A 27,966-nucleotide genomic window follows, 5' to 3' on the forward strand; every position below is an offset into this window, starting at 1 on the left:
TGACCTCCCCCCCCCCCCCAGAGTCCCTTTGTTTTATATCCAATCCAGAATAACTGTCTTTTTATTCCTAATCCCTCAGAAGAAAGAATCTTTTTTTACTGATAAACAATTACTTGTCTAAGTGAAATATCAATTCGTTACTATACATGAATAATAGCTTTATTTTAAAGTTTAGTGTCTCATATCAAAACGCTGAAAAGGACAAACTATAGCCCCGTCAAATGATTCTCTTCAAAAGAACTAAATTTCTCAGAGTAGAAATTCTAAGCCGACTGTGTGCTAGCTCTGTACAAGCAGGTGGTATAAAAAAGCAATAATTTTTATTTCCTTTTTTGAAGCGAAGCAAGGAACTCCATTTTTAGAACGCTATGGGAAAAAACAATATACGAATGATACGTGTTTTTACTTAATTTGAACATTATACCCGTAGTGAAGCAGCAGATCATTAATCGCAAGAACTTTGTTTGAGAAAATCTGCATCAACACTAGCTTGTTCACAAGCTCTGTCTACTAACACTATGTCTTTGTATATTTCGCCAAAATCATCATACAGGAAGGAAAACTGCTGTTCTAAGCTTTAATCTTCTCTAATAGTTAAACATGATTCAAATCGCCAACTTACATACCGGGATACATTAGTGACACTGTAGTCGTATGTAATTTTGGTTTTATTCTGAAGTGTAACTATGATGTGGCTCAGGCGTAACGTTAATAGCAAATGGCTGACAAAAAGTTTAATATTAGGCCTAAGGTTTTCAACCATGAAAATTATGATAGTAACCTTGTAGCCTATTCATCCTTTTCATTCTACCAAGCCTTTTCATTCCAGAAATGGTGCCCAAAGTGCGATTTTTTGGGTGTCATGTGGCACTTTATGATGGCGATATCAAGGTGAATTTATAAAATGGCATTAGATATTAAAATTAGCGTTTAAATGATCCCTTAAACAAATCTATGATGTTCCAATACCCCTCAACACCTCACTCTTCACGCTACAGCTTTTCAGCACTTTAAAAAAAGTTACTTATTGTTCTAATTAACGACCAGTTGTTTTTAAAGAACTGGGACAAAATTTAAACTTTATCGTAAATAGCAAGGTGTTGAGGAGGAAGCAGCCCCCCTCATATACGTCATAATTTCTGTTCGTTTTAAGTTTTAATGTTGCTCCTTACTTTCAGTTGAAAAAACTTTATTTTTAGTTTGATTTCTGATCGTTTTTTAGATAACGCCAGGATACCAAGTTCCACCTCCACGGAAAAATCCCCCTTTCCACAGAAATATTCTCTGGGCAATTCAGTACTGGTGAAAATTTTCTCCGTAATATTACCCTTAACATCTCCACGCGTAAAATTGAATCGGTAAAGAGAAAGCAAGACATATAAAGAAATTTCGTATCAGAATTCTGGCAAATTCATCCAGTGTAAAATTTCTTCTGAAAATTTCACCCCCTGGAAACTTCCTCTCCATGAAAAATTCTCCCCTTGAAAATCCCCCATCAGAAAATTCGTCTTTCCCTACCCACCCGAAAAATGCATGCATACTTCCCGATAACAATTAAAACAATGGGCGAATTTTAAAACTTAAAAGCCTTTCCCCAGGAGGTGTAGGGGGTCATTTTATCTCCAAAGACATAGTTATTAGGCCTTTCAACTATACTAAGGAAAAAAGCTATCTGAAAATTTTGATCTGACGATTTTGGGAAAAAAGTGGCGTGGGAAGGGGCCTAGTTGCCGTTCAATGTTTTTGGTCACTTAAAAAGGGCACTAGAACTTTACATTTCCGTTAGAATGAGCATTATCCCGACGTTCTAGGCCCATTGGGTCGATACGATCAACCCTGGAAAAAAAACGAACAAACAAATAAATACGCGTCCGTGATCTTTCTTCTGGCAAAAATTACAAAATTCCACATTTTTGCTGATAGGAGCTTGAAACCTCAACAGTAATGTTCTTTGATACGCTGAATCTGATGGTGTGATTTTCACTAAAATTCTATAGCTTCGAAGGGGTCTTTCCCCCTTTTTTTGGAAAATCTAACAAATTTTCTCGGGTTCATAGTTTTTGATGGGTATAGCTAAACTTAATGGAACTTATGTATTTGGAATAATAAGCCAAATAAGTCAATTCTTTTGATATATTTATTGGTATCAAATTCCGTCTTTTAGAGTTTCGGTTACTATTGAGCCAGATCGCTCCTTACTTACAGTTCGTTAGTTTGATTACGAATCAAAATCCAAAAAGAGATCATTGAAATATTGATTGTTTTTCCTGCGTTACCAAAACTATTGTGTTCATACTTTACAGTTTCATGAAATGTAATTAAACAAATTGAAAATGTTTTTCAACTATAGTAAGGAGAAAGTTTAAAACTTAAATAAAATATAAATTACTCTGTATATATCGAGGGCATCTTACTATAACAAATGTTTTTTAGTTCTTTGAAAAATCTTATTTTTCCAATTGTAGATTTTCTTTTAAAAAATGGAAAAAGCCAAACTTCACAGTAAAGAGTAAGGAGCTTAGGAGGAGACAGCCCCCTCATATAAAGAATAATCTGTTCAAATAGCTTTCAAATCTGTTCCTTGCTTTCAGTCGAAAAGCTCTTTTTTTATTTAATCTCTGATTGGTTTCCAAATCATACCCAGGTCTAACCAAGATATAATTTGAGGTACTGGTCTCTTAAATCCTTGGTTAATTGCTTTTAAAATGTGTAAATCAATAATTGTAAGTGTATTAGTACCGTCCTAAGTTTAAATTTTCCATTTCAATTTTGGATAAAATTTGAATATACTTAAAAAATTGGCGATGAATAGTAATTCTGGTAAAGAGTCGTTGTTAATATTACTACAAAAGAATTTCGGTTGGATGAAAAGAAGTATTATTGTTTGTATGTATGGAAATTCTGTGAGACTTTTAATCTTCTAAATAACCGAAGCTATCACAACCTCTACAACAGGATTTTCTTATCGATAAATACATTACATACATTGAAATACTATATATAAATAGAAAAAGAATAATAGGTTTAAATAGGTTTCAAATAGTTTAAATAGGTTTCAAATCTGTTTCTTGCTTTCAGTTGAAAAGCTTTTTTTTTATTTAATATCTGATTGTTTTCCAAATCATACCCAGGCCTAAACAAGATATAATTTGAGGTTTCTGTCCCTTAAATCCCTGGTTTATTGCTTTTAAAATACGTAAATCAATAATTGTACGTTGATTAGTACCGTCCTACGTTTAAATTTGCAATTTCAATTTTGGATAAAATTTGAATACACTTCAAATTTGGCGATGAATAGCAATTTTGGTAAAAAGTCCTTGTTAATATTACTACTAAAGAATTTCGGTTGGATGAAAAGGAGTATTATTGTTTGTATGGATGGAAATTCTGTGAGACTTTTGATCTTCTACGTATCTGAAGCCGTCACAACCTCTATTATAGGATTCTTATCGATAAATAAATTACATAAATTTATTTAAATAAATTAAAGTACTTAATATAAATAGAAAAAGAAAATAATACCATTTAAAATTGCTGAAAACTAAGTTCCTTGCAGTATTTTCCACCCCAAAGAGATTTCCTGGCGGGGCTGATGATGACCTGCCTTGCCTTTTCCACCTCTGTGCTGGTGGATACGGAAATGTAACTTTTTAGATGTATAGAGAAACAGTTTAATTAATTCCTACCCCCCCCCCCCTATCTCTTTCAACAATTATCTGAAGCCTCATAAAGAGTGAGCAGTTCATCCATTAAAACGTATTTTTTAGGAATCTACCCTACCCCACCTAAACAATGCCTCACCCCCTCCCTCATTATAGCTGATATGTAATTATAGATCACAAAAGGTAGCCTAATTTCATTACAAATAAAGCGAGTCAACTTGGTTGAATCCAGTACTGCCTTCGTGTTGCATTACTTCTTTTGCAACAGGGAAGCCTAAAATATAGTATTGATACTTTTAAATCAGTTAGCTTCTCAGAATTTTAAATTGATTAGAAATTCGTCCTCTTCGGGGTAAAGCCATAGTTTTGTGCCCTAAAATGGCAGGAAACAAGACTTTCCCCAGGCCCAATCCGCATGGTCGCTGAAAAAAGAGCTTTAAATTTAGGTTTGAATGAGCTCTCTCCCAATTATCTTGGACCTTTGGTTTGATACAATTGCCCCTGGGGAAAAAAAACAAACAAAAAAACAAATAGTTTCGACAATGTTTCTTCTAAAAAAAGCGGAATTCCACATTTTGAAGATTGGAGCTTGAAACCTCTACGATAGGGTTCTCTTATATGATGTATCTAATAAGGGGATTTTCAATAAGACCGCTGACTTTTTTGGGGGTGTTTCCTGTTTTTCCAAAAATCAGGCAAATTTTCTCAGATTTTTGGTTTTGGGTGGGTAATAATAAACGGAACGAATTTTATATATTTAGAATCAAACAGTTCGTGGTAACGAACTGTAAGTAAGGAGCGACCCGGCTCAATAGTAACCAAAACTCTAAAAAACGGATTTTGATACCAATAGATATTTCAAAAGAATTGGATTTTTATGCTGATTTTAAATATATACCCATCAAAGTTTACGAGTTTTTATTGTTTTAAAAAGCAAAGTTGTGACGAAGAGTCAAACTTTAGCGTAAAGAAAGAGGCTTTGAGGAGGGGACAGCCCCTTTCATATACGAAATAATTTATGTACGTTTTAAATTTTAATGTCGCTCCTCACGTTCAGTGAAAAAAAACTAGTTTTTTTTCATTTAATCAGTATAAAAAGTCAATACTGCCAGTGTAGCAATTGTCATGAGAATTCTATTTTTAGTTTTGGTGAATATTCGCCCAAGCCACTTTTTACTTCCAGTTTTTTTTATCACAAACTATTTGACAAGATTCTCTTTTGACGAAAATGTTTTTGAACCTGTTCATTATATTTAGTTGAATAGGGCAATAAAAAGAAAGAGGGTCAATTTGACAGCTGGATAGTAAGTTTAAATTTTGTTTTTCTTTCGCTATTCCATTTTTTTTCCTTTTTTTTGAATAACTTAATATATAAGGGATTTAAGTTCGAGGGGGAGAATTGTCCTGTTATGAAAGAGGTACATTTTACATGGCTGGTATAAAATCAAAACGTGGTATCTATGCAGGCAGGATGATTTTTGAGTATCTCTACTCTTTCTGTAAACTATTCTAAAGCGTAGGAAATGGCATAAAGACAAGTCTACATATGTTATAATCTACGGAAGCAATAAATCTTTCTGTAATTTTAGTTTGAGTTGTCTTTTCTTTTAAAATTAAACGCAAAATAATTAAATATATTATTGATTAAACAAATCAACCCCATTACCAAGAATCTGTGCTGTTTAACATTTACTGTATTTTTTTTAATTTTGCATCCAATTTAATTGCTCTTTTTATTTGAGTTTTTTTTTCAAAAAAGTATTAAAAAATAAACTTATTCATACGAAAAAATATCCCAAAATATATTCCTTGTTACGCAAACACCACTGGCTATTTTGGCGTCTGCACCCGCCCCTGGAAAATTTTCTGCCGCCGCCCTTGTTCTTAGAGTTAATTTTTATCAAGGTTTTTTATCAGTTTTGTCTTGATTTTATCGTTTTGAGTGATTTTATCATTTTGATTTTATCAATTGTGTGTCTTGATTTTATCGATTTTGGGCTTGAAAAGCAGCTGGATTGACTTGAAAAAAGAAAAAGAAAAAAAGAAAAACAAAATACGAGTTGCTTGAAATTTCCCTTTCGGATCTTAAAAACTTTGAATATTGGACCATCGTTACTGCAGACACTTGGAGTGGGAGGGAGAAACTCTCCCACTGGGAGGGAGAAAGGAGTCAAACGACTCCTTTAAATATTTACAAAGTGGATATAAAGCATTTGAACCCTCCCCCAGCAAAAGATCAGAATTATGTGGCCGTATAGTATTATTAATGGCTATCATTGGCAGGCATATAACAAGGATTTTCTTTTGGGGGGGGGGGGTCAAAAAAAAAAAATGACCATAAAATCAAGAAAATAAAATTTGGGGATCCAGGCCCGGAGACCCCCCCCCCTGGATATGGCCCTGAATCTTAGGTTAAAAAGAAATGGGCAGATTTACTGACCCTGGCTCTCCTCCAGCTTCCATATTATTAGCCACCGTTACATCATTCGACCACACGTCATACTGCCACTTCCGCAACCCCAAAACACCACACAAGACATGGCCAGAATGAATTCCAACTCTCATATTTAGCCGGACATCGGTTGCCTCAACAACTGACCTGTAATTTATGGAAATAAAAATCATTAAAAGTGAGAAAGTGTTATAAAGAAAGTGAGTAATATACGAATTTGTTATCTAAATTCATATAATAAATATGAAATGGAAGTTGACAGGTAGACTTAATATCTACGGGACTTATTGCTAGTGTTCCTCTTGCTAGTGTTCCAACTGCCCAAGATTAGCTAACTAATTATATACAGTATTTACTCTTTCTCAGAAAATGGAGATGATTCAGATTAATACTCAAGAATCCTTAATTCCTATATTGTTGCTGCAGGAATAGATGTAGTCTGGTAAAGAGTGAACCACAGCCCGCAGTAACCGAAAACAAAAAAAAGTTTCTAAATATTTTGATTCATGACGGATACAGAATATTTTATTTATACTCCTGAAATGTATGACAATGAATGATCCTTACCACAAATCAGAGGAGACAGGATTAGATCCCCCGCCCCTTCCTCAGGGAAAAGTGGTGCAATCCGACACCCATCCGATAGAAGCAAAAAAAGAAACGCCTTAGAAGACAAATCCTTAGAAAAGCTTTAGAAGACTATATCTTACATGATTAATGAGATTTGTAATTAAGCACGAGCACAGATAAAAAGAAATAAGAACCTTCTCCAAATAAAAAACAAAGACCCTAATTCTTGCTTGCCATGTCAGGTTAATATTATGGTATTAATTAAGTCTTTCATTTTCTCTTTAAAATTACGTCTTATATTCAATGTATTACTGAGTCTAGTATTATATTAATCCTAAGATCGAGTAAATTCCTACAATTGCAATCTGAAAATGTATTTTTTCCTCCATTATGTATCTATAAATGTGCTTCATTCTCTCTTATTTGTACTTTAGAAATCAGGTGAAAAACCCTGTAACGCACAGAAGGCTCCTTTACAATATATTCTTATTTAAATAGTGATGAAGACCACACTGCTTTTCCATCATAAACAATAAGCAGAACAACAGGGAAATTTTTATACAAGACAGTGGAACGCAACTTTAAATGAATATTTCGACCCTAAAACCAAGGGCTATCCTCAGCATAAGAAGTAAAGAGAATAAAAAACAATATGAAAGAAACTTAAATTAACATTCGATCGTTAAAACTGATATACTTATTTGAAAAAAAATGTTTTAAAACAGCCCTACTAATATCATTACTTCAAGGAAGTTCAACCAGGACTGGTACTCCAAACGAAGTGGACAGAGAACAATTCATTCAAATGGAATTAAAATACTTACAGACAAGCTTTTAAAGCTAATCTCGCCAAAAACAACACAAAACAACACAAAGATGACATAACTAAAGCTTTAAATTCTAATAGTACAAATATTTCCTTTGATTCTGCTTTAAGCAGTCACATATATGATAACCCTAGTCATAAAATACTTTTTGAAGAAACTTGCCTTATTAGTAATGATTTAGGCATAAAACAGGTTGTTCGAGAGGCAATTGAAATTAAAATAAAAATAAATAGTAATATTTCTTTAAATAGAGATTTGGGGGAATATTCGCTTAATGCCCTATACACAAATTTAATTAAAAATGATTTAACTAATTATATTAAAAAACTAGTAAATAACTCTACTCAACCTGTTACGAATAGACCATCTAGGCTGGCTGCCAAGAAGGCGAGATGGTTCTCTGTCCACTTCGTTTGGAGTACCAGTCCTGGTTGAACTTCCTTGAAGTAATGATATTAGGGCTGTTTTAAAACATTTTTTTCAAAAAAGACTTTCAGTTTTAATTATTGAATTTTAATGTAAGTATCTTTTATATATCGTTTTATATTCTCTTCGTTTGTTTTGCTGAGGACGGTCCTTGGATATAGGGTCGAAATATTCATTTAAAGTTGCGTTCCACTGTCTTGTATAAAAATTTCCCTGTTGTTCTACTTATTGTTTATGATATTCTTATTTATAATATACTATTACATATACATTACATAGACCATGTATTTTTTTTTACATAGGCAATCTATTATTAACACATTCCTCACAATCTATTGGAGCAGCTCTTTTCATGCAAACTCAGTCCATCAATAAGGGATTTTAGATTTATTATTTTGAGTACGTTTAGGATAAAATAAAATTTTGTCAAAAATAGTAAAGAATTCTAAATTGTAAAGAATGAACAGACTGTCACAATCTGCTGTTTTCCATGTTGAAAACTCAAGGATTCAAATTCTTTGACAAGTTCAGTTTCGTTCTTGTTCATTCGAAAGGATATCTGTTAATACCGTTTTTAAAAGTTCGTTTTACTGTTATTGAAAAAAAACTATTATATAGAGCTTCTTCAGGTATATATTGAGGGGCTAAACTTTGGAATAAGCTTAGCCCTAGTGTTAAAGAATTACACTTTCAAAATGTTAAAGCTGTTAAAGAATAAAGTATTAAAGAATCAATACAAATTGGGGTTACGTTTGGGGCTGCTCGGCAAGTATGCCTTCGAAACAGATTGAAATTAAATAGGAACAAAATTTATAATAATTTAGTGGAAAAAATAAAAATAAAAATTTATTTATTGAGTCGTTTGTTTTTATTTTTTTTCGGGGTTATTGTTGCTTCAGGATCATGACATTACATAGTTTTATATTGTGTGTTTTATTCCTGTTTTTATTTTTCGCTAAACGGTTTCGCCCAACTTCTTATATTTGTTGTTATTTTAAGTTTCTTATTAGTGGCACACCCTCGCAAGCAACGCTTTTGGTGACTGATTTTGCTTGTGGCTTTTTTTAAATAAATTACAAAAAAAAATTAAGTTTATGAGCATTGAGTTTTTTTATTCTTCTATAAAACAAGCGTTACTGCATATACAAAGCTTTTGACACCTGACTGGTGTTCTATTTTAAGCTCCTCCTTTAAAGCTAGTACCTAATACAAGTAAAGGCTGTTGACTCTAAATATCCTAAGATAACGAAAACAAATTGCAGAATGGAATCAATTTCAATTAAATCCGACCCTATCTACTAAAAATAAATATTAAATATTATCAGATTCTTTGAATATATAGTTCGTTGAATATATTCTTTGAATTATTAGATTCTTTGAATATAATAATGTATAGAAAAAAAACAAAAATAAAATTTAGCTACTGATTTGTTTGTTTTTATTATTAATTGTTTTTATTATTTTTTTGGGTTACTATTGCTTTGGGATCATGATATATTACATAGTTTTATTGTTGTTTTTTTTTCAGTTTTTATTTCTCTGTACATGGTTCCACCCTTCAACTCCTTATATCTTATATTTATTGTTGTTACAATTTTCTTGCTAGTTGCAATATTTCACAGACAACGCTTTAGGCGTGCTATCGATTAATTTTGATTGTGGCTTTTTTGAAAATTAATTACTACCACAAAAAAATTAAAAACAAATCATTTAACTTTATAAGCCCTCTTCTATAAAACAAGCCTTACTGATGAAGTAGAGGTTTTGACACCTGACTGATGTTCAATCTTATACTCGTCCTCTGAAGCTGATGCCTAATACAAGTAAAGGCTAATTACTCTTAAAATCCTGAAATAACGAAAAAACTTGCAGAATAACGTCAACTTCAATTAAATCCAACATCTATATGCTAAAAATAAATATTGTCAAATTCTTTGAATTCCCTCAAACTCTGTATGTGCAAACTGAGCACATCAAAGCGTTATTCCAGGCATGACTCCAGTCCCTACTCCGAAGTTTCAAAATTCCAAAATGGAGGAAGATAAAAACCAACCACTGTAAGTTTTTTGTTTTGATAATGTTTTTTTATATGTTTTATATTTTTTTTTTTTTTTGCATTCAAAAACAAAAATTATATATTTTTTTTTTTTTTGCTTAAAAAAAAACAAAACTTGCACAATAATGCCTATTTCAATTAAATAAGGCCCTACAATTTAAAAATAAATGTTATTAAACCCCTTTGAACTCTTTCAAATTTAGTAGTCGTGCATAAGGCCCTCAAAGCGACTCAATCATGACTAACCAGTCCTGAGAAGTTGGTACGTAAAATTTAAAAATAGATATGTAAAATGTAAAATAAAATTCATTACAAAAATACAGAATAAAAATAGAGAAATACACAAAACAAAAATACAGAATAAAATGTAAAAATACATTTTAAAAATATAAAAATGTAAAAATAAATGTCAAATTCAGAGCTTTCATAGTCCCAGAATTTTCCCGAATGAAAATTGATTTCTCCGAAATCTTCCAAAAATGAATGTTGGTAAACACGCGAACAATAAAGCGAAATACGGATCGGGATATTTCAAAGAGCCAGATTTTTTCTTTTCGAGAACGAATGGAGAAAGAACCTAAAGCTTTCTTTTACACAAAACTCTAAAAAAAAAATTAGAAAAGCTTACGCAATGGCATCAATCACATCCAATCCCATTTCAACACAGCAATGAGCATGATCTGACCTGGGTTCCGGCAGACCTGATACACAGTAATAGCAATCACCCAGTATTTTGATACGCAAACAGTGGTTGTCCTGGAAAAACAATATATTATAAAATTCAAATAAAAAAACAAATCATTACATATTAAACGACTGATGTAGTTTCATTATTCATTTGATATGGAGTAGATTTCCATCAATACGTTCTTCCTTTTAAACACATTGCTTTCAAAGGCACAGAAAACTAATTTATAAATTCCAATTCAGTCGGAAAAAAATGTATCAAGGCCATTTACAATGGGATGATACTAATACTAAAATTTCGCTTGATGTATTTTCAGCCAATTATTTTTGTTTCATAGAATTTTCTGATTCACTGAAAAATTTTACAAAAAATCGTGATTGGTTCAAATTAGCGCTAGCTAATTCCCGGTATTAGTAAAATATCGTTGTGAATAGGCTTTTAGCAGCGTTTCTCTTATGTGAGTTATCTGATAATCTGTGCTTCAATAGTTACGCAAAATTTTCAATAGAATTCTAATCGCATTAAAATATTCAAATAAAAAGAAGAAGCACGTTCAATGCAAAATGTAAGAGGGAATAATAGTAACGTAACGTAACGTCATAATAGTAACGTCAAAAAGAAACCATGCAAAGCAAATAATTTTATATTACAGATCTGAAATTGTATTCTTAAAGTACAATTCATTATAGTATCTATTAAAACTGAGACATTTATCAAAAGATGCCGATGCTTATAATTAAAATAAAATGACAATGTAGTGTTTAATAAAATCTTAATTATGACTGTGAAAATTAATAAGAAAAATACATATATAGGCTACTACTAAAGTCCGGATATTTTAGACTCACAAGTAGAACAAAAGAAAAACGATATGAAACTCAAGTATAAAGAATTCAGTGAATATTCACCGATTTAAATTGCACTGTTTTGGAAAAGAATATTCACTGAATTCTTTATACTCAAATTTAATTAAAAATGATCTAACAAAATATTTTATTAAACCAATTGACAATAGTATTGAACACCGTTACAAAAAGGCCTTTAAGACTAGCTGCTAAAAAGCAAGATTAGCTTTGAAAACTTGCAGTTAATAATTTCATTTTATTTCGTTTGAATGAATTCATCCTCTCTCATCATTTTATTTATCAGTCCTGGTTGAACTTCGTTGAAGTAAGGACACTGGGGCTGTTTTAAAGGTTTTTTAAAAGCGTTTTTTAAAAAGCATTTTTAGTTTTAAACTTCGTATTTTAATGTAAGTTTGTTTTTGTATATATTTTTTCTTTAATGTTGTTGTGAAGGCGGCCCTTGGACTTAGGGTCAAAATATTCACAAATTTAAATTGCACTGTCTTGAAAATTTCTCTCTCTTGTTTTTAAATTGTGTCTGTTTGATATGGAAAGGCAGCGTGGTCTTCGTCAATATTTACATATTGTTTTTTCTATTATGACAGTGAAAGATTAAAGTGGGTGAAACAGGCACATTTGAAGTGACTTTTCTTTAAGAAAAGTCAAAGCTAATGAACGAAAAGCTATTTTCACTTGACCAACTTCGCCTGAAAAAGTCATACTGAAAACAGGTTTTTTCATATTTCCTTCTCTGTTAAAGTTCTTCTTCTTCTTTCCAGGGTTAAAGATCCTCCAGTTAACATTATTAATACTGTTTTATAAAGTTTTACCCATATAATTTCACTTTATTTGAATTACAAAGGGAAAGACAGTTCCACCTAAAAATTATTTATTCCTGCTTTAAATTTCAAGTTTTGTACAGTTTGCGTTAAGGATAGAAACCAGTGGCAACACCAGTTTTTTTTTTTTTTTTTTTTTCGAAAGACGACCTCATGGAATGAAACCTGCCGGGATATCACAACATAAAAACCAACATGATTAAGCCTTGAATAGAGCAAGATAGAGAAGGAGTGTATGCAGATATGTTAACTGGTAGATGCGTTGAGGCAGCTTTGTGCAGTGATAAGTAGTTATCACAAGTAGTGTGATACACATATAATAAGTAGTTGTATCACAAATAAGTAGTTGTTAGTTATCTCTGATCACAGAAAAAAAAAATGCTTTTCAATAGGCCTATTATAATCAGACACGAGTGCAATAATGTGGGGGTTTAGAGCCTGTTCTTATTCCCACCCAAAAGCTCAGGTCTTTTACGACTATCTCTGTAAGTTATAGTTCGTTTAATTTTAATGTTTTCTTTCGAATTGTGCCCATCACATTAAACTTCTTTGTACGTAATGGATGACAACAGTTTTTTTATTGCTATATATTTATTATTATGTTTTGCGACAGCAGCTACTTAACGATGAATCAATACATTTTTTGTTATTTTCCTCGCTTTTTTTGTTATTAGTTAACATAATTAACACGTTATTTTTGTTATTTTCCACGTTTTTTTGTTATTAGTTAACATAATTAACACGTTTTTTGTTATTTTCCACATTTTTTGTTATTAACAAGTTTGTTGTTATTTTCCACGTTTTTTGTTATTAGTTAGCATAATTAAAACGTGTTTTGTTATTTTCCACATTTTTTGTTATTAGTTAACATAATTAACACATTTGTTGTTATTTTCCACGTTTTTTGTTATTAGTTAACATAATTAACACTTTTGTTGTTATTTTTCACGTTTTTTGTTATTAGTGGATGATAATGGAATGAATCAAGCTTAAAAATACATCAAAACACCGTAAATAAACATCTGCGTTAAAACACGATGTTTGGCACAGCCAAATTTTCTTGAAATAAATATACAAACTTTATGAATTAAAATAAATGCTTGCGGTATGTACTCGTGAATTTATTTTAAGGGGTGTGGGGAGCTTAAAGTTCGAATGAAAAGAAAGGAAATCCTATAAGACAAAGCCCTTCCTAAAATGCGTGCCTGGAATGCCAGGTGTTCTTGCTACGTATAGGTTTTCAAAATGTTGACAAAATGACGAACAAACTATAGCAAAATTACGAGTTTCCTATATAGAAGTATTGGACAAGGCGGTTCTAATAGTGTACTTCTTTTTTCGATCTGACTCTAGTTTTAGGAGTTATAGGCTATTTTTGTTTTTTACTATGGAACGTGATCGTCTCTTACTAGGTTGCTTGCTACCGCTAAAAACCATAATAGCAACCCAAGGTACATAAATAACAAAAACTGTCCTTGTCCCAAAAGGCAGCAAAACACCCTCCCCCCCCCCCCACACACACACACACAGAAACCTGAAAGGATGAACGTTCGGGAAGCGCAAGTGCATTCGACAAAGAGACGAACTATAGCGATAATGAAGATACCGAAAAGCAAAATGCTACTCCATGTCATGAAAATATTAATATTTACGCAAATGCTTTGTAAGTACAGAAAATACATTGAAAGTAGAAAACTTACCGCAGCCAATTGGTCAAAACGGCCAAAAAGTTCATTCAGCAGCCGGACCAGCTCCTGAGCAGAGCACTGAGATGCCAAAACAGTAAAACCAACAATATCAGCAAACAAAATACTAAAATATAATATTAAACATAAAATAAATTAAAATATTTAATAAAAATTTGTAATGATAATAAACCTAATAATGTTTATATAAAATAATAAAACAAAAAAAAACATTTAATAGTAATAAAATATATAAAAAATAATAATAAATGGTGATGATACAAATATAATAATATAACTATAAAATATTATATTAAACAAAACATTAAATAAAAAATTTAATATTAAAGTAAGAGGTGATGATATTCTTTTTCTAGTGAAATTAATTGTTTGGAAAACAATACAGCTGCGATAGCCACTTTGGTCGGAAATCAGTTACATATGTGTCATGGGTAAACTAAGCACGAGCAATTGAATGATGCAGTCAGAATTGTTCTACCTTACAAAGATAATAGAAACAGAAGTCTCCAAGTGGCGTAGCGTACGTCTCTTTTTTATCAGGTCTTGTTGCAATTCAAAATGACAGAAGAGGATTATCTTATGGAGCTATATCACGGCATTTGTCTCCTTTTTTCTCAAGGAAAAAAGGAGACATACGCCATAAATTGGAATAATTTTGCATTCGCACGGAATAATTTTGAATACTCGAATTTAAGTTATACCACTGAAAAGAGCACAAAACGTTGGTTTAGAAAATATTCCCTTTATTCCCATTAGCCTCGTCCTCCAGAATGACTACAGCCGACAAACTTTTTTTTTTCGTTTTTTTGGCTCTCCTGAGAAGTTACAAAAATGGCATATGCCCCACTTGTTAATTATCACAACCGAACAGTAACCAAGGACAAGTCTTTTGTACAAGCTTTGATGTTTCATTACTATTTTTCCTGTACTGTGAGTATTTTCCCTCCTCTTTGCCTATTGAAGAAAAGAAGATGATTTCAGCTTTGTATCCAACCAATTATAATATTAAGAATGTACTCTGAATGTTGAGACTCGAAGATATTGAGACTCACAGATTTTTTAAATATTGAGATATATTCAAGTAATATGATGAATGTTAGATATATATGAAGAAATATTATATTAAACAAAAGAAAAATGTCAGAGGGCGTTACCTTAACCAAACTGTCCAAAAACTTCAGAATTCTTTTCTGTATAACCAGACACTGATTAGGAATACAGCACTTTATACTTATCATGGAATTACTTTTCGAAGGGGGCAAACATAACAGATACTAAAAAAAACGATAAAACAAGACCGGAGTGTATATTAATTTTTATCCTATAGCAAAGGCCAAAAAAGAGAAAGAGCAAGAACATGAGGCATAACAAGGGAAGAATAAAATTTTGATCGAATATGACGATTACAAGAAATCTTCGAAAATTGCTTTTTTTTTCTGTAAATTTGTCCAATATAAGGATTTCTTTGTGTTTGTTATTATTAATGATGTGGGCAACAAAACCACACTGCTTGAAATACGTACCGTTTTCAGTAAGGCGCGAATGACAAATTGTCCTTTAGAAGGTTTTAAGGATTTTTCTACGGGACCTTTTTTACACCCTTGGCCTAGGGACCTACGAAGCTTTTCAACTTGTTTCTTTTCCCTTATACTAATTTCTTCTCCACCAAAAATTTGAGCCCCTCTTGGCCCAGGGAATGTCTCTGAAATTTTCAAGCCGATGGGCAGCCCACACCAGAAATGCCCACCTATTTTCTACTTAAAACTACCTGTGAACAACAGGCAAATTACAAAATTTAAGGCCCTTTCTTCTGGCACTACGAGGGTCATGCTATCCCTGGAGGTATATATAGTGAATCCTCTTGAACCCGAGATTCATAGATGTAATTTTCAAACCAATCAGAGACAAAACGCGTCACTGCCTGTTTTCAGGCCACCAACGTACTCCCTCTGTCCTACGAAAATTTGTGGTTTCCTTGTCCCAAGGAATAATCTCTAAAAGTTTCAATCTGATCAGACAACCAAAACCAAACATCCCTGCCTTTTTCTGTTAAAAACCTATCTGCTAATAACGGACAAGCGAACAATTCTCATAATTTAGCACCCTCACCCCTGGGTCTATTTGGGTCGTACTATCCCTAAGGGAAATTTTTTTTGACTTTTCGACTATTCTCAGGAAAATGGGTGTCTCGAAATTAAAATCTGATGCCAGAGGGGTTATGGGCGACCAAGGGCAAAAATGGGTTTGGGGTGGGTTGATGGCCCTCCAGTCACATTAAGCTGTTAGAAAATGCACTAAAACTGCATATTAAGATTCAATAAGGTCCTTCCATATGACACCCTTTCAATAAAAAACCATCGAGGACAAAAGAAGAAATAAATAATACATTGGAGACACGTTGCTCTTTACTATGTCACCCCTATTATGGTGACACCGATAAGTGAAAACAACTCAAGAAGTCTAGAATGTTGGAATCACTTGTCTTCTTTTTTTCCAAATTAAAGCGATTTACGTGTACTATATTTCGAAGCAAACCAAATAAGTTCTTCTGTTTCATGTATGCTTTAGTACCTATAAAAACATCTATACTTCTAAATGGAAAAAAGCACTGATGTTTTTCATAGTACAATCTCGCATTTCAATTTGAAATATAATTACACTCAGTGGAAGGGGAACAAAAATCATCCCTCTCCCTCCTCCAACCAAAGACAGTATATAGCCAATTTTTAACCAAATTTACTATTTTTCAACACGCTTGTGGAAAACAGTTTAGCTTTCATGACATTTTTACGGTGTTTTGGCCTCTTTTTCCCCTTGCCCCAAACTTAGCCACTGTCTACGCTCCAAAGGAAATATTAGGTAGGACCTCATTAGAGCTAAAATATAACGTTAAGTCTTTTGACATTTTCAGATGTGAATACACAATATTCAGTGATATGACTAAATCTAAATGGATGGATCATTCAGAATTAGAATTGGGATTCAAAAAAATATATATATATACAATTTTACAAAAAAAAAAAAAACCAGAAAACTTCATAAATTTTATTCATTTTACATAAATAAAAGCTTTCTATAAATAATTACCTTAGGCCAAGTAGGTAAGAAGTTAATTAGTTTTCGATTTATTCAAAACCATCAACTAAGAAGTTGAGGGGCAGGGGGGGCAGCTGCCCCCCCCTAGACCTTCAAATTTACATTAGATATGGCTGAAAAAGCAGATGGTTGGAAAATCAGTTGATAAAAGGTCATCCATCACACTATCGACTGCCCCCCCCCTAGACAATATGCTGCCTACGCCCATGGAATCAATTTCGTCACGAATCACTCAAAATTTACTAATTTGAAAATAGTAAGTAAGTAAGTAAATTTATTGCCCGAAAATTCACATGGAATTAAAACAGAGTATAACAAACGAGAAAAAAAAAATCACGCAAGGGAACATCACAAAACATATTTACACATTATGTACATTAGCAAAACCACTGGCACAGGATGGCCAGCCATGGATTCGCTCTTCCCTTAGCGGTTTTCAAAAAATTCTCGACGACACGTTTAATACAGACTGTTGGATCGGATACGCCATAATTACGCATGATATAGGAGCTACTCGTCCATGGTGGAAGTCTCAGAAGGAACTTTGCGAATCGAAAAAAACAGAACTCTTACTTTTGCACACTGAGCGGACAACAGGTATTTCCAAAAAGGTGCTATATACAGTACATGGGGAAGGACAATGGCATTATATAGCGACGCAAGATATTTACGGCAGAGCCGATGTCCATTACCAATAGACAATAGTGCATTCAATTTGATCGAGTAGTTCATGCAGCATGTGCAGAAGCATTTCAAATATTAATCTTATACGTTTAATTTGAAAGGCAAGGATATGTGCTCATTCAAGTGCATGTTTGTCGGGGATACTATTAATAAAGGACACATTTTCCTTTTAGATTCTTCTACTGAAAAAGAAAGAAAGGAAAAAGTAACTGTTTTATATTAGTTTTTTCTCTTAGTTGCGTCTCTTTTTGTTATTTTAGTCAAAGCTTGACAATCACTTTACAACAAACGTCTAAAAGGTGTTTTAAGCCTTTTAAATATGCAAGGGCGAGAATATTTTTCACGGTAATTATACATAACAAAACTTGACCTACAAAACACAGAGAAAGAAACTGAACCCACCTAACATTCTCATGTTTCTGAATATAAATCTTATGAAATTGCCCTTCGACAGGAGACATCAGATCAGCCTTCATTTCAACAGCTACATGTTGAGGTAGAACAGACAATAAAAGTCTTTCCTGGAAATAAAACACATGAATTTTCTAAGGCTGGAGAGGAAGATAAAATTATTCTTACTAGCTTTTATCATAATAGCTTATTGAACCGTTCCGCATCAATTTTGTTTTATTGAAGCTTTTTGAACGTGAATCAGGTCCGTTTGATATCATTTATAAGGTACCTATACATGGGGTGTATTTATATAACTCAAAATAACTAAGGTTTGATCTTGTTCGACGAAATCACCAGTTTTATAGTATTTTACCAAAAGAATTTTTCGTCACCATTTTTAAATTATCAATTTTGCAGTCACCACTTAAAGTGTCCGTCGTCTTTTTTTGTCAAACAGTTCGTTGTAACGAACTGTAAGTAAGGAGCGACCCGGCTCAACAGTAACCGAAACTCTAAAAAGCGGAATTTTGATACCAATAGATACATCAAAAGAATCGAATTTTATGCTGATTTCAAGTATATAAGTTTCATCAAGTTGAAAAATCACACCATCAGATTCAGCGTATCAGAGAACCTTACTGTTGAGGTACTGTACTGTACTGTTGAGTGGGAGGATCTTTCCATGGAGGAAGTTTTCATGGGGGGAGGGACATTGCTATGAAGGGGGCACCGGGTTTTCCAGCATTATTTAAAAAAACGATCAGAAATTAAATAAAAAAAAAACAAACAAGTTTTTCAGCTGAAAGTAAGGAGCAACATAAAAACTTAAAACGAACAGAAATTATTACGTATATGATTGGGTTCACCCTCTAGTCAATACCTCGCTCTTTACGGAAAAGTTTTTTTTTTAATACTTTCATAAGAGCAATTTATTCTAATTAACGGCCTTTGTGATTAAGGTGTAATTTTTAAAGAATTGGAACAAAATTCGAACTTTAGCGTAAAGAGTAAGGAATTGACTAGGGGGCGAACCCCATAATATACGTATTAAAAATACATGCATATAGAAGTTCGTTACGTAAGTTAATTCGTAAGTTACGTATATTTATTACTAATAAAAACATTCGTAAATAAAATAAAATAACTTTCGAGAAAGCCATTTAACCAAAAAAAAGTAAAATTAATATGCGAATTTCGTTTTAATTATTCACGTACGGTGAGCCAAAATCAAAACCAGCATTAATTCAAAAAAGTTCAGAAATTAAATAAAAAACAAGTTTTTTGAACTGAAATTAAGGAGTGACATTAAAACTTAAAACGAACAGAAATTATTCTGTATATGAAAGGGGTTGTCCCCTCCTCAACGGCTTGCTCTTTACGCTAAGTTTGACTTTTTTTTCACAACTCTATGTTTTAAAACAATAAAAAACTTTAGCGTAAAGAGCAAGGCGTTGAGGAGGGGACAGCCTCTTTGATATACAGAATAATTTCTGTTCGTTTTAAGTTTTAGTGTCGCTCCTTACTTTCAGTTTAAAAAAAACTTCTTTTTTTTTATTTAATCATGGGAAGAAGTGCCGTTGTTTCTTTCGTTACTGCAAAAAGTGTCTTTTTTATTTTCAATCCTCGAATGAAGTATCGTAGTTTTTATCTGTGATTGAAAAAATGTGTCATTGTTGTTTTTACCAAATGAAAATGTGGCATTGTTTTTATGCATAAATCACAAAAATTTTGTAAATTTGCAAAATTGACGAAAGCAGATAAATCGATTCCATACAAACTAGTAAACTTTTTGTAATAGCAAATAAAATATATGCAATAAAAAATAAAAAATGTGTATAGTAATAAAATAATAGCAATAAAAAATGTGTAGTGTTAACAAGGTAAGTTTATGTGTAATGTATTTCCAATTCATTGGTTCATCGTCCAATTAATTTTCGTCCCTTACCCCTCCACTCTTTCGAGTCTTCAGCCTTCGCACAGTCGTTATCATGACGCCACATTTCCGGTCTTCTTTTTTTGTGTTTGTTTTTTTTTCATAGTTCCTATGCAGAAAATATTCTGCATAAATTGTCAGGTTTCTAGTTAAAAACTTAGGCTTATTTTTTAGTGTAAACACAAAACCACATAAAATAAACATGATTTTTGTATATTAAGTAAACAGGAGTGAATAAAAGATACACTGCTATGGATGCATAGATGAAACTTAAAATGAAGGATATGGGGTGTTATTCTACTATTAGGACTGGCAAACTCTTTTTACGACAATTCCTTTTTTTATCACAATGACTTTCTAAACGAAGGAAAATTATTTTCTAAAAAGAAGAATATCTTTCCTATCTGAGTCTCATCTACAAAATTGCATCCATATCCATACTGTTCTCTTGCTTTATTCATGTTCCCAACATCTTGAGATATCTTGCTGTTGAACATTTTATGAGAAGTCCTTAATAATGAGTACACAAATTTTTGGCAAGGAATTGTCGGAATCTCTATCATTTTAGAGAACCTTCACAAATTAGAGAAACGCAAACACTGCATTCATTTAAAACGCTTTTCCAAAGAAACAAAAAAGGAAAGGTAAACACAATCGGAACAAATATGATTGTATCATGGAGTATTTGAAAATAAGCAACTATAAAGTTGAAAAAAAAGAAAATTTTTTGGGGTTAAGTGCGACGAAATCCATAGAGGCGATCAGGGTATGAGGTGATCACTTGGGAATACTTCATTAGGTTTGGGGTGCTCTTGTTTGTAATTTTACGAGGGCCTACATCTATTAATTATAATTTTACACGAGTTAGGATATTTCTATTTGGTTGACTGTTGGGTTATACTGCTTTGTCCTAGGTGATTGGATAGGTGAGTAAGATTGGAGTAAGGTTGAACCTTGTTCAACTACTTGTTCATCTCGATAGCTAAAGTAGGAAAGCAGTTTTTTTCTTCTTTATTTTGTTTTTCTCTTCAGTCTTTTTTTCTTTTTTTTCTAGCCAAATAACTACCTATAAGAAATTATAAAATACAAGGATAAAGCAAACCGTTCCTCCATAGCCGTTGATGGCACATAGAGTGTCGATAATTGTTGACGTTTCAGTTGTTGTTTTTTTTTTTTTTTTCGAGGAGAGATCGCAAGCCTGTCGCCCGACCTTGCGGCATGTGTGATCGAACCCCAGCCCCAAATCTTCAAGCACTGATCGATTCACTCAACTATCATTGAATAAGTAAATAAGAGGGACACAAACAAGAAGAACAATCACTGAGAATAAGTCAAGTTTATTTCCAATATCCTTGAAAGAAAAAAAATAGGATGGGGAACAACTTGGTTTAACTTGAGTCTAAAAATTCACTTCAAGTGGGTTTTTTTCTTAAGATTCTTCCATTCAATGTGAAACTTCTTCCAGCTTTCACATATTCTGTTTGGTTGCAGTCTCCATATTATATATACAAAAACTAACTGCTTTGAAATTGAAAAAAACACAGAGTTAACTTTTATGGAACACGAAAATTCGCAGCACTTATGAAAAATATCAAAGACAGTAGTATTTTCGCAATTCCGTACAAAAAGTGCATTCAATTCGCAAACTTTAGACTTTGCAAACCAAGTAGAACCCCCATAACAATAATGAAAAAAAAATCTAAATTAACCAATATTAAAGGAAGAGTTGTAAAATCAATGTCCATATCTTCACTGAATCATTTTTAAATAACGCAGATCTATTAGTTATTTTGACCAGAATATTATATTTTAAAAATAGAATCGGGCATACGAATAAGCAAAAGGACCTAAAGGCCCGACAAAATCTGATAACTTTTACGACTTTTCCATGATTTTTCACAATTGTCACATAACTCCTTTGTTTTTTGCTGTTACGACAAACTTGATTCCTCCCTGAAATTTGCCTTAACCCCTGAAAAAAAATTCCAGCATAAGTACCTTAGTGGGAGCTGGGATATAGGAAAAAAACATACTTCTAACGTGAAACTATAAAAGAATATATACCGGGTATCTAACTTTATGAAAACTGATTGATTTAGGAATACGAATTTTGTATTGACAATTGTGAACATATCCTAATTTATTTAGCAAAATCCACTCTTTGGATAAGCCACACAAAATACTTCAATGTTTCCGGAATTTTATAATTTATTACAAGAGAAAACTCTTCAAAGTTGTCAGGAGTGATTGGCCATTATTTATGAATGGATGAAAGCGCATTACAAGATACAACTTTGAATCCCTCCAAAGTATTATTTTCCAAAATAGTGAATTAACTTTGGATTTGGAAGAAATACCACAGATATATTAGTTAATAATATGCCACAGACAACATGTTTCTTGGCAAGCTCCTTGTTCTTTTCCAAGAACAGTTGGATATGAAACTACAGAGAATAGAATTTGACAATATAGAAGATGGATGAAATAGCGTTGGGAAAATAGTTTACGAGGTAGCAGAAGATGCATAAATTTGTCATCGAGATGCAGGAGTAACCATTTTAGCCATTGAGGAACTACAGAAGTTTAGTCATTCAGGAATTATTAATAAAGGAATTTTAGCAATTCATAACCCAATTTCAGCTGTTTTTAGATATTAGCATAGAACTAAAAAACCAAGTTGTCTTCATAATGTAAACGATGGAATAAAATTGAATAAAAGCAAAGAAATAGATGACCCTAAGGAGTGAAACGGACGGAAGAGTCAAACTGAATTTTCAGGAGCGTTTTATTTGTAAGCTTTTTTTATGACGATACAATAAAAGTTCAAAATAGGGATAAAATCCTTTTTAATAGACAGTGTATAGAAATTCACAAAAAATACCAAATATTTCGGTCACATATACAGTGACCGTCATCAGTAGTAAAACTTAAAAGTAGTAAAACAATAGAACTTTTATTCTATCGTCATGGAAAGGCAGTGTGGTCTCCGAAATTATCTGCTTTTTTATGATTCTACCTTTGTACTTATTTGAAGCTTTAAATCAACGATTGTCAAACTTTCACTTTTCTGGCGGCCACATTAAAAATTTCTGGCGGCATCACGATTATCCCGCCAGAAAAATTTCTGGCGGCATCACTTTTCTGGTGGCCACATTAAAAATTATTCAGTATCTGACAAGCCGTCTCATTAAAATGAATGGTCGACAAGATACCTCCCTACAAACCCCCTCTCCATCCCTCCCCATTGACATCACTGCAAAATACAAAAGAAAAGGGTATTTTCAGAGTCTGACGACAGTATTCTTTAACTTTCAGCAGCACTTCCCTTCAAACGAAAGCAAAAAAAAGCTTTCTGCAAACTCTACCAAAATTCAGTGTTTGAGTACAAATTTATTTTAACACAAACACGTAAGCTCGATACCAGACATCTATAAGACAATTTCAATTACATTTTCCTTACATCTTCCATTCGGAACCGAATTCCGAATAGCGTAAAAACAGTGCCGTAAAAACAGCGTAAAAAACAGTAAAAACGTAACAAGCTTGTGAATTTAAAAAAGGGTTAAAAAATCAGGCTGATTTTTGGAGTTTGTTTCATTTAATTCTGAGTTGCTCTATGTAACAATTCTAAGTATTGCGATGTAATATAACTGTGTTTGACGAATCTCGTAATTACTATTAATTTTGGCATTGTATATGATGCATTGAAGACTCGTATCGAATGTAAAAACTGAAGAAATAAAATTACAGTTGATTTGCTCTTCTGTAGGAAACATGCTAATAAAATAAAAACAGTACTTCTGGGTAATTTATGTTCTTTCCAAATATATTCTATCCACAATCCTATTGTTATCACTCAGGCAAAACTAGATTTCATAGAGTCAAGAATACAAAAGTCCATTTTAACAAAGAATACAAGACATATCATGAGATAATAAAAAAAAACGAAGTTTAGCGCCATATTTCGAATCATCAGGGGGGAGGGATGCATTGTCCGAAAATCAACCACGATATTTGGAAAGAACATAAAATAAACGATTTAACGGTACTCATTTTGTTTTATTAGCATGTTTCCTTCAAAAGAACCGCCTAACTCCATTTCTAGAACCTAAAAATCAAACTGTTCAAAGAGATGGGTGGTCTCTTAAAATCAAAACGATCAGAATTTCTTCTTTATGAATAGCCTACTCTCCACCTTTTCGACCTTTTTACACCTGCATTACAGTAATGTGTCTTCAATGAACCAAATGCAATACAAAAAATAACATCTTTTTTTACAAAAGCTTTAAATGACCAATACTTAAAACAAATGACAGGCAGTGATGCTTAAACTGCTGGGTTACTCCCTTGGAGTAACCTTATGTCTCTTAGAAAACCCTTAAACCTGATATACATAGGTCCTTTATACAGTTTATGCATGTTAGTTATGGGACTTGACTAGATTAGGTTTGGGAGTTTTGTATTGGGTCATCAAACAGTTGGTGGTAACGAACTGTAAGTAAAGAGCGACCCGGCTGAATAGTAACCGAAACTCTTAGTCTTACCCATCAATGTTACGCGCCTAAGAAAATGTGCCTTATTTTCGAAAAATGAAAGAAACATCGCTAAAAATGATAGAACATTCATGACAATCACACCATCAGATTCAACGTATCAGAGAATCCTACTGTAGAGGTTTCAAGCTCCTATCTGCAAAAATGTGGAACTTGGTAGTTTTTACCAGAAGAAAGATCACGGAAGCGTGTTTATTTGTTTTTTGGGTTTTTTTCTCAGGGGTGATCGCATTCACCCAGTGGTCCCAGAGTATCACGGGAGGGCTCATTCGAACGGAAATTAAAAGTCTTCCCCTCCTTAACGCCTCACTCTTTACGCTAAAGTTTTTATTGTTTTAAAAAATAGAGTTGTGAGACAGAGTCAAGCTTTAGCGTAAAGAGCGAGATGTTGAGGAGGGGACAGTCCCTTTCATATACAGAATAGTTTCTGTTCGTTTTAAGTTTTAATGTCGCTCCTTACTTTCTGTTAAAAAAAACTTTTTTTTATATTGAATTTCAAAAAGCTCGTAACCTGCTTTGAAAATTCCCCTGTCTTCAAAGGGAATTCAATAAAAAAAAAACCTAGTTTTTTCAACTGAAAGTAAGGAGCAAAATCAAAACTTAAAACGAACAGAAATTATTACGTATATGAAGGGGCTTGCCCCTCCTCAATACCTCGCTCTTTACACTAAATTTAGATTTTTTTTCAAACTATTTAAGAATAACTATTAGAATAGTAAGCTTTTTTAAAAGTTCTAAAAAAAACTTTAGCGTAAATAGTGAGTTATTGAGGAGGGGGCAGCCCCCTTATATACATAATAATTTCTGTTCGTTTTAAGTTTTAATGTTGCTTGTTACTTTCAGTTGAAAAAACTTGTTTTTTGTATTTGATTTCTGATCGTTTGTTAAATAATGCCAGGAAATCCGTCTCTCCCTCCATGGAAAATTCCCTTCTCCCAAGAAAAATTCCTCCATAGAAAGATCATCCCATATAATCAACCCTAAAGAAAAATCCCCCCTCCCCGAAAAATATCTGTATGCTTACCAATAACCAATATTATAATATGTAAACAATGGGCAAAGTACATAGCTTGCAGCCCTTCTCTGGGACTGTGTGTGTGTGGGGAAGGGGGTCAAGTCATCCTCAAAGACATAGTTACTAGATTTTCGACTATGCTGAACAAAATGGCTATCTCAAAAGTTTGATCAGGTGACTTTGAGGAAAAAGGGTCATGGGAGTGGGGCTAGATGCTCTCCGATATTTTCGGTCAATTAAAAAGGGCACTAGAACTTTTGATTTTCGGTCAAATGAACCCACTCCCAATCTTCTAGGATCACTGGTTCGATACAATCACCCCTGGGAAAAAAATCCCAAATAAATACGCATCCGTGATCTTTCTTCTGAAAAAAATACAAAATTCCACATATACAGGAGCTTGAAAACTACAGGAAGGTTCTCTGATGTGTTGAATTTGATGGTGTGATTTTCATTAAAAGCACTGGGTTTTTAGGGGGTGTTTCCCCCTTTTTCGAAAGCTCGGCAAATTTGCTCAAGCTCGTAACTTTTGATGGTTAACATTAAACTTGATGAATTCTATATAATTTGAATAAGCTTCAGAATTTGATTATTTTGATGTACCTATTGTTATCAAGACTCTATTTCTTAGAGTTTCGATTACTATTGATCCGCATCGCTCCTTACTTACAGTTCGTTACCACAAACTGTTTGATACGACTGTTGAGTCCCTTGCTATGAGTCATGTTTCATGCCAAAGTTGTTACATAGTCCTTTCTTTTGCTTTTTGTCAATCCAATTCATTTCTTGTAATAGATATAGCTTTGTCATACCGAGATATTACCTTTTCATGTTTTGGAATACCAATCAATATAAATAAAACCTTAAGTTTCCTGCCAGATTAACAAAGAAGCGGTTATACAAGTTATAAATTATCTATAAGAAAAATGTGAGCGAACTCTTAGACAAATTTAAGCTTTTAATACCTTATGATAGCACCGTGGATCTGGCCGTGGATGCTATTAAGAGGAATCGAGTTCAATCCCTCCTATCGTAAGGAAATTTCTTTAAACTGTTTTTCGTTTCAATTTTGTTATTAAGGACAAGATGCACCGTGAATGCGCCACGATGCGCAATTCTAAAGTATATTTTATCTGCTTGAAATTTTTGATTCATCAAACACTTCGTTACCATGAACTGTTTAATGAATCTACGGCCACAGAGCCTTGCATTTGATGCTGAATGATTTTTTTTTGCTGACAACTGATGTCGTATATTTATTGTACGTTTTCTATTACAAAAATAAATCTTATTTTATTAACAGGAAATAAGCGCTAGTTGCAAATATCAAATCGAAGGCGAAGCCGGCTTACAAGATCGTCTTTTGAACATTACCACAAGTATCGACTAAAAAGGCAAAGTTATTTGAAGAATACTCACGCCTCCATCGTCTTAATATTTTCTTTTCCCAATAAACTAGCATTGATAACTGCGTCTCAGTCATGATTCTGAACTGTTTTCGAACAAGCTTTTAATTTCTTCAACTTATTGATTACAAAATAAAGAATATTCAGAAGTGCAAGTTTTTTTTGTTTTGTTTTACAAGTGATGAGTGCAATGATTTGAACTTGATACTCAATACTACTAGCAAAAACTCTTTCCACTAGTAGCCTGGATTGGCTTTCCAAGTCTAGCCAATCCTCTTCGTCCTCGACAATATTGGTAGAGTAGCTTTCCGTTAGTCGCTTGTACCTGATAGAAAGTTAAGCCAGCTAGCTTCACATGCCAGTTCACGAGCAACGTCCTTGGATAGCCGACACAAACAATGTGTCACTGTCTGAGGCCGTCTTTAATATATTTGACACACACGAACCCTCCCAACTTATCAAATCAGGGATTGTTCCTTAAAAATACTTCTTTTTAGCTAAAACTGCATTTTAAACAATAATATTTATTATTGAAAAGTCATTCAATGTTAATAACTTTTCTATAAGAAAAGAAATTGTTTAAAATGCAGTTTTGGCTATAAGAAGTATTTTTAAGGAACAATCCTTTTTTAAGGCATTTTTAAGGAACAAAATTTAAGAAACTTAAAAGAAATCAGGTCAAACCAGTGAAACAGTCTATTCATACTAAATGTAATTAGGCAAATCCTTCACATCGAAATTAAAAATCCTGGATATTTTTCTCAAACAGATGGATGGAATCTTAAAATAAAAACAATCAATATTTCTTCTTTATG

At 32.8% G+C, this 27,966-nt stretch overlaps 1 protein-coding gene across 4 annotated transcripts in view; it reads right to left on the minus strand.

Moving 5' to 3' along the window:
- Positions 1 to 27,966, minus strand: part of LOC148952388 (adenylate cyclase 1-like) — a 227,888-nt gene that overhangs the window by 117,810 nt on the left and 82,112 nt on the right. For all 4 annotated transcript variants that reach the window (XM_089089843.1, XM_089089844.1, XM_089089841.1 and 1 more), the window contains exons 6-9: positions 18,254 to 18,372; positions 14,066 to 14,177; positions 10,622 to 10,749; positions 6,103 to 6,261 (exon numbers count right to left, since the gene is read on the minus strand). In XM_089089843.1, coding sequence (XP_088945969.1) covers positions 6,103 to 6,261; positions 10,622 to 10,749; positions 14,066 to 14,177; positions 18,254 to 18,372 — 518 coding nt within the window. The remainder of the gene's footprint in view (positions 1 to 6,102; positions 6,262 to 10,621; positions 10,750 to 14,065; positions 14,178 to 18,253; positions 18,373 to 27,966) is intronic.

The sequence above is a fragment of the Artemia sp. Qi Xiang Cuo genome, chromosome 5, assembly GCF_049724085.1.
Source record: "Artemia sp. Qi Xiang Cuo chromosome 5, ASM4972408v1, whole genome shotgun sequence".
In the NCBI taxonomy this organism is placed as follows: Eukaryota; Metazoa; Arthropoda; class Branchiopoda; order Anostraca; family Artemiidae; genus Artemia; species Artemia sp. Qi Xiang Cuo.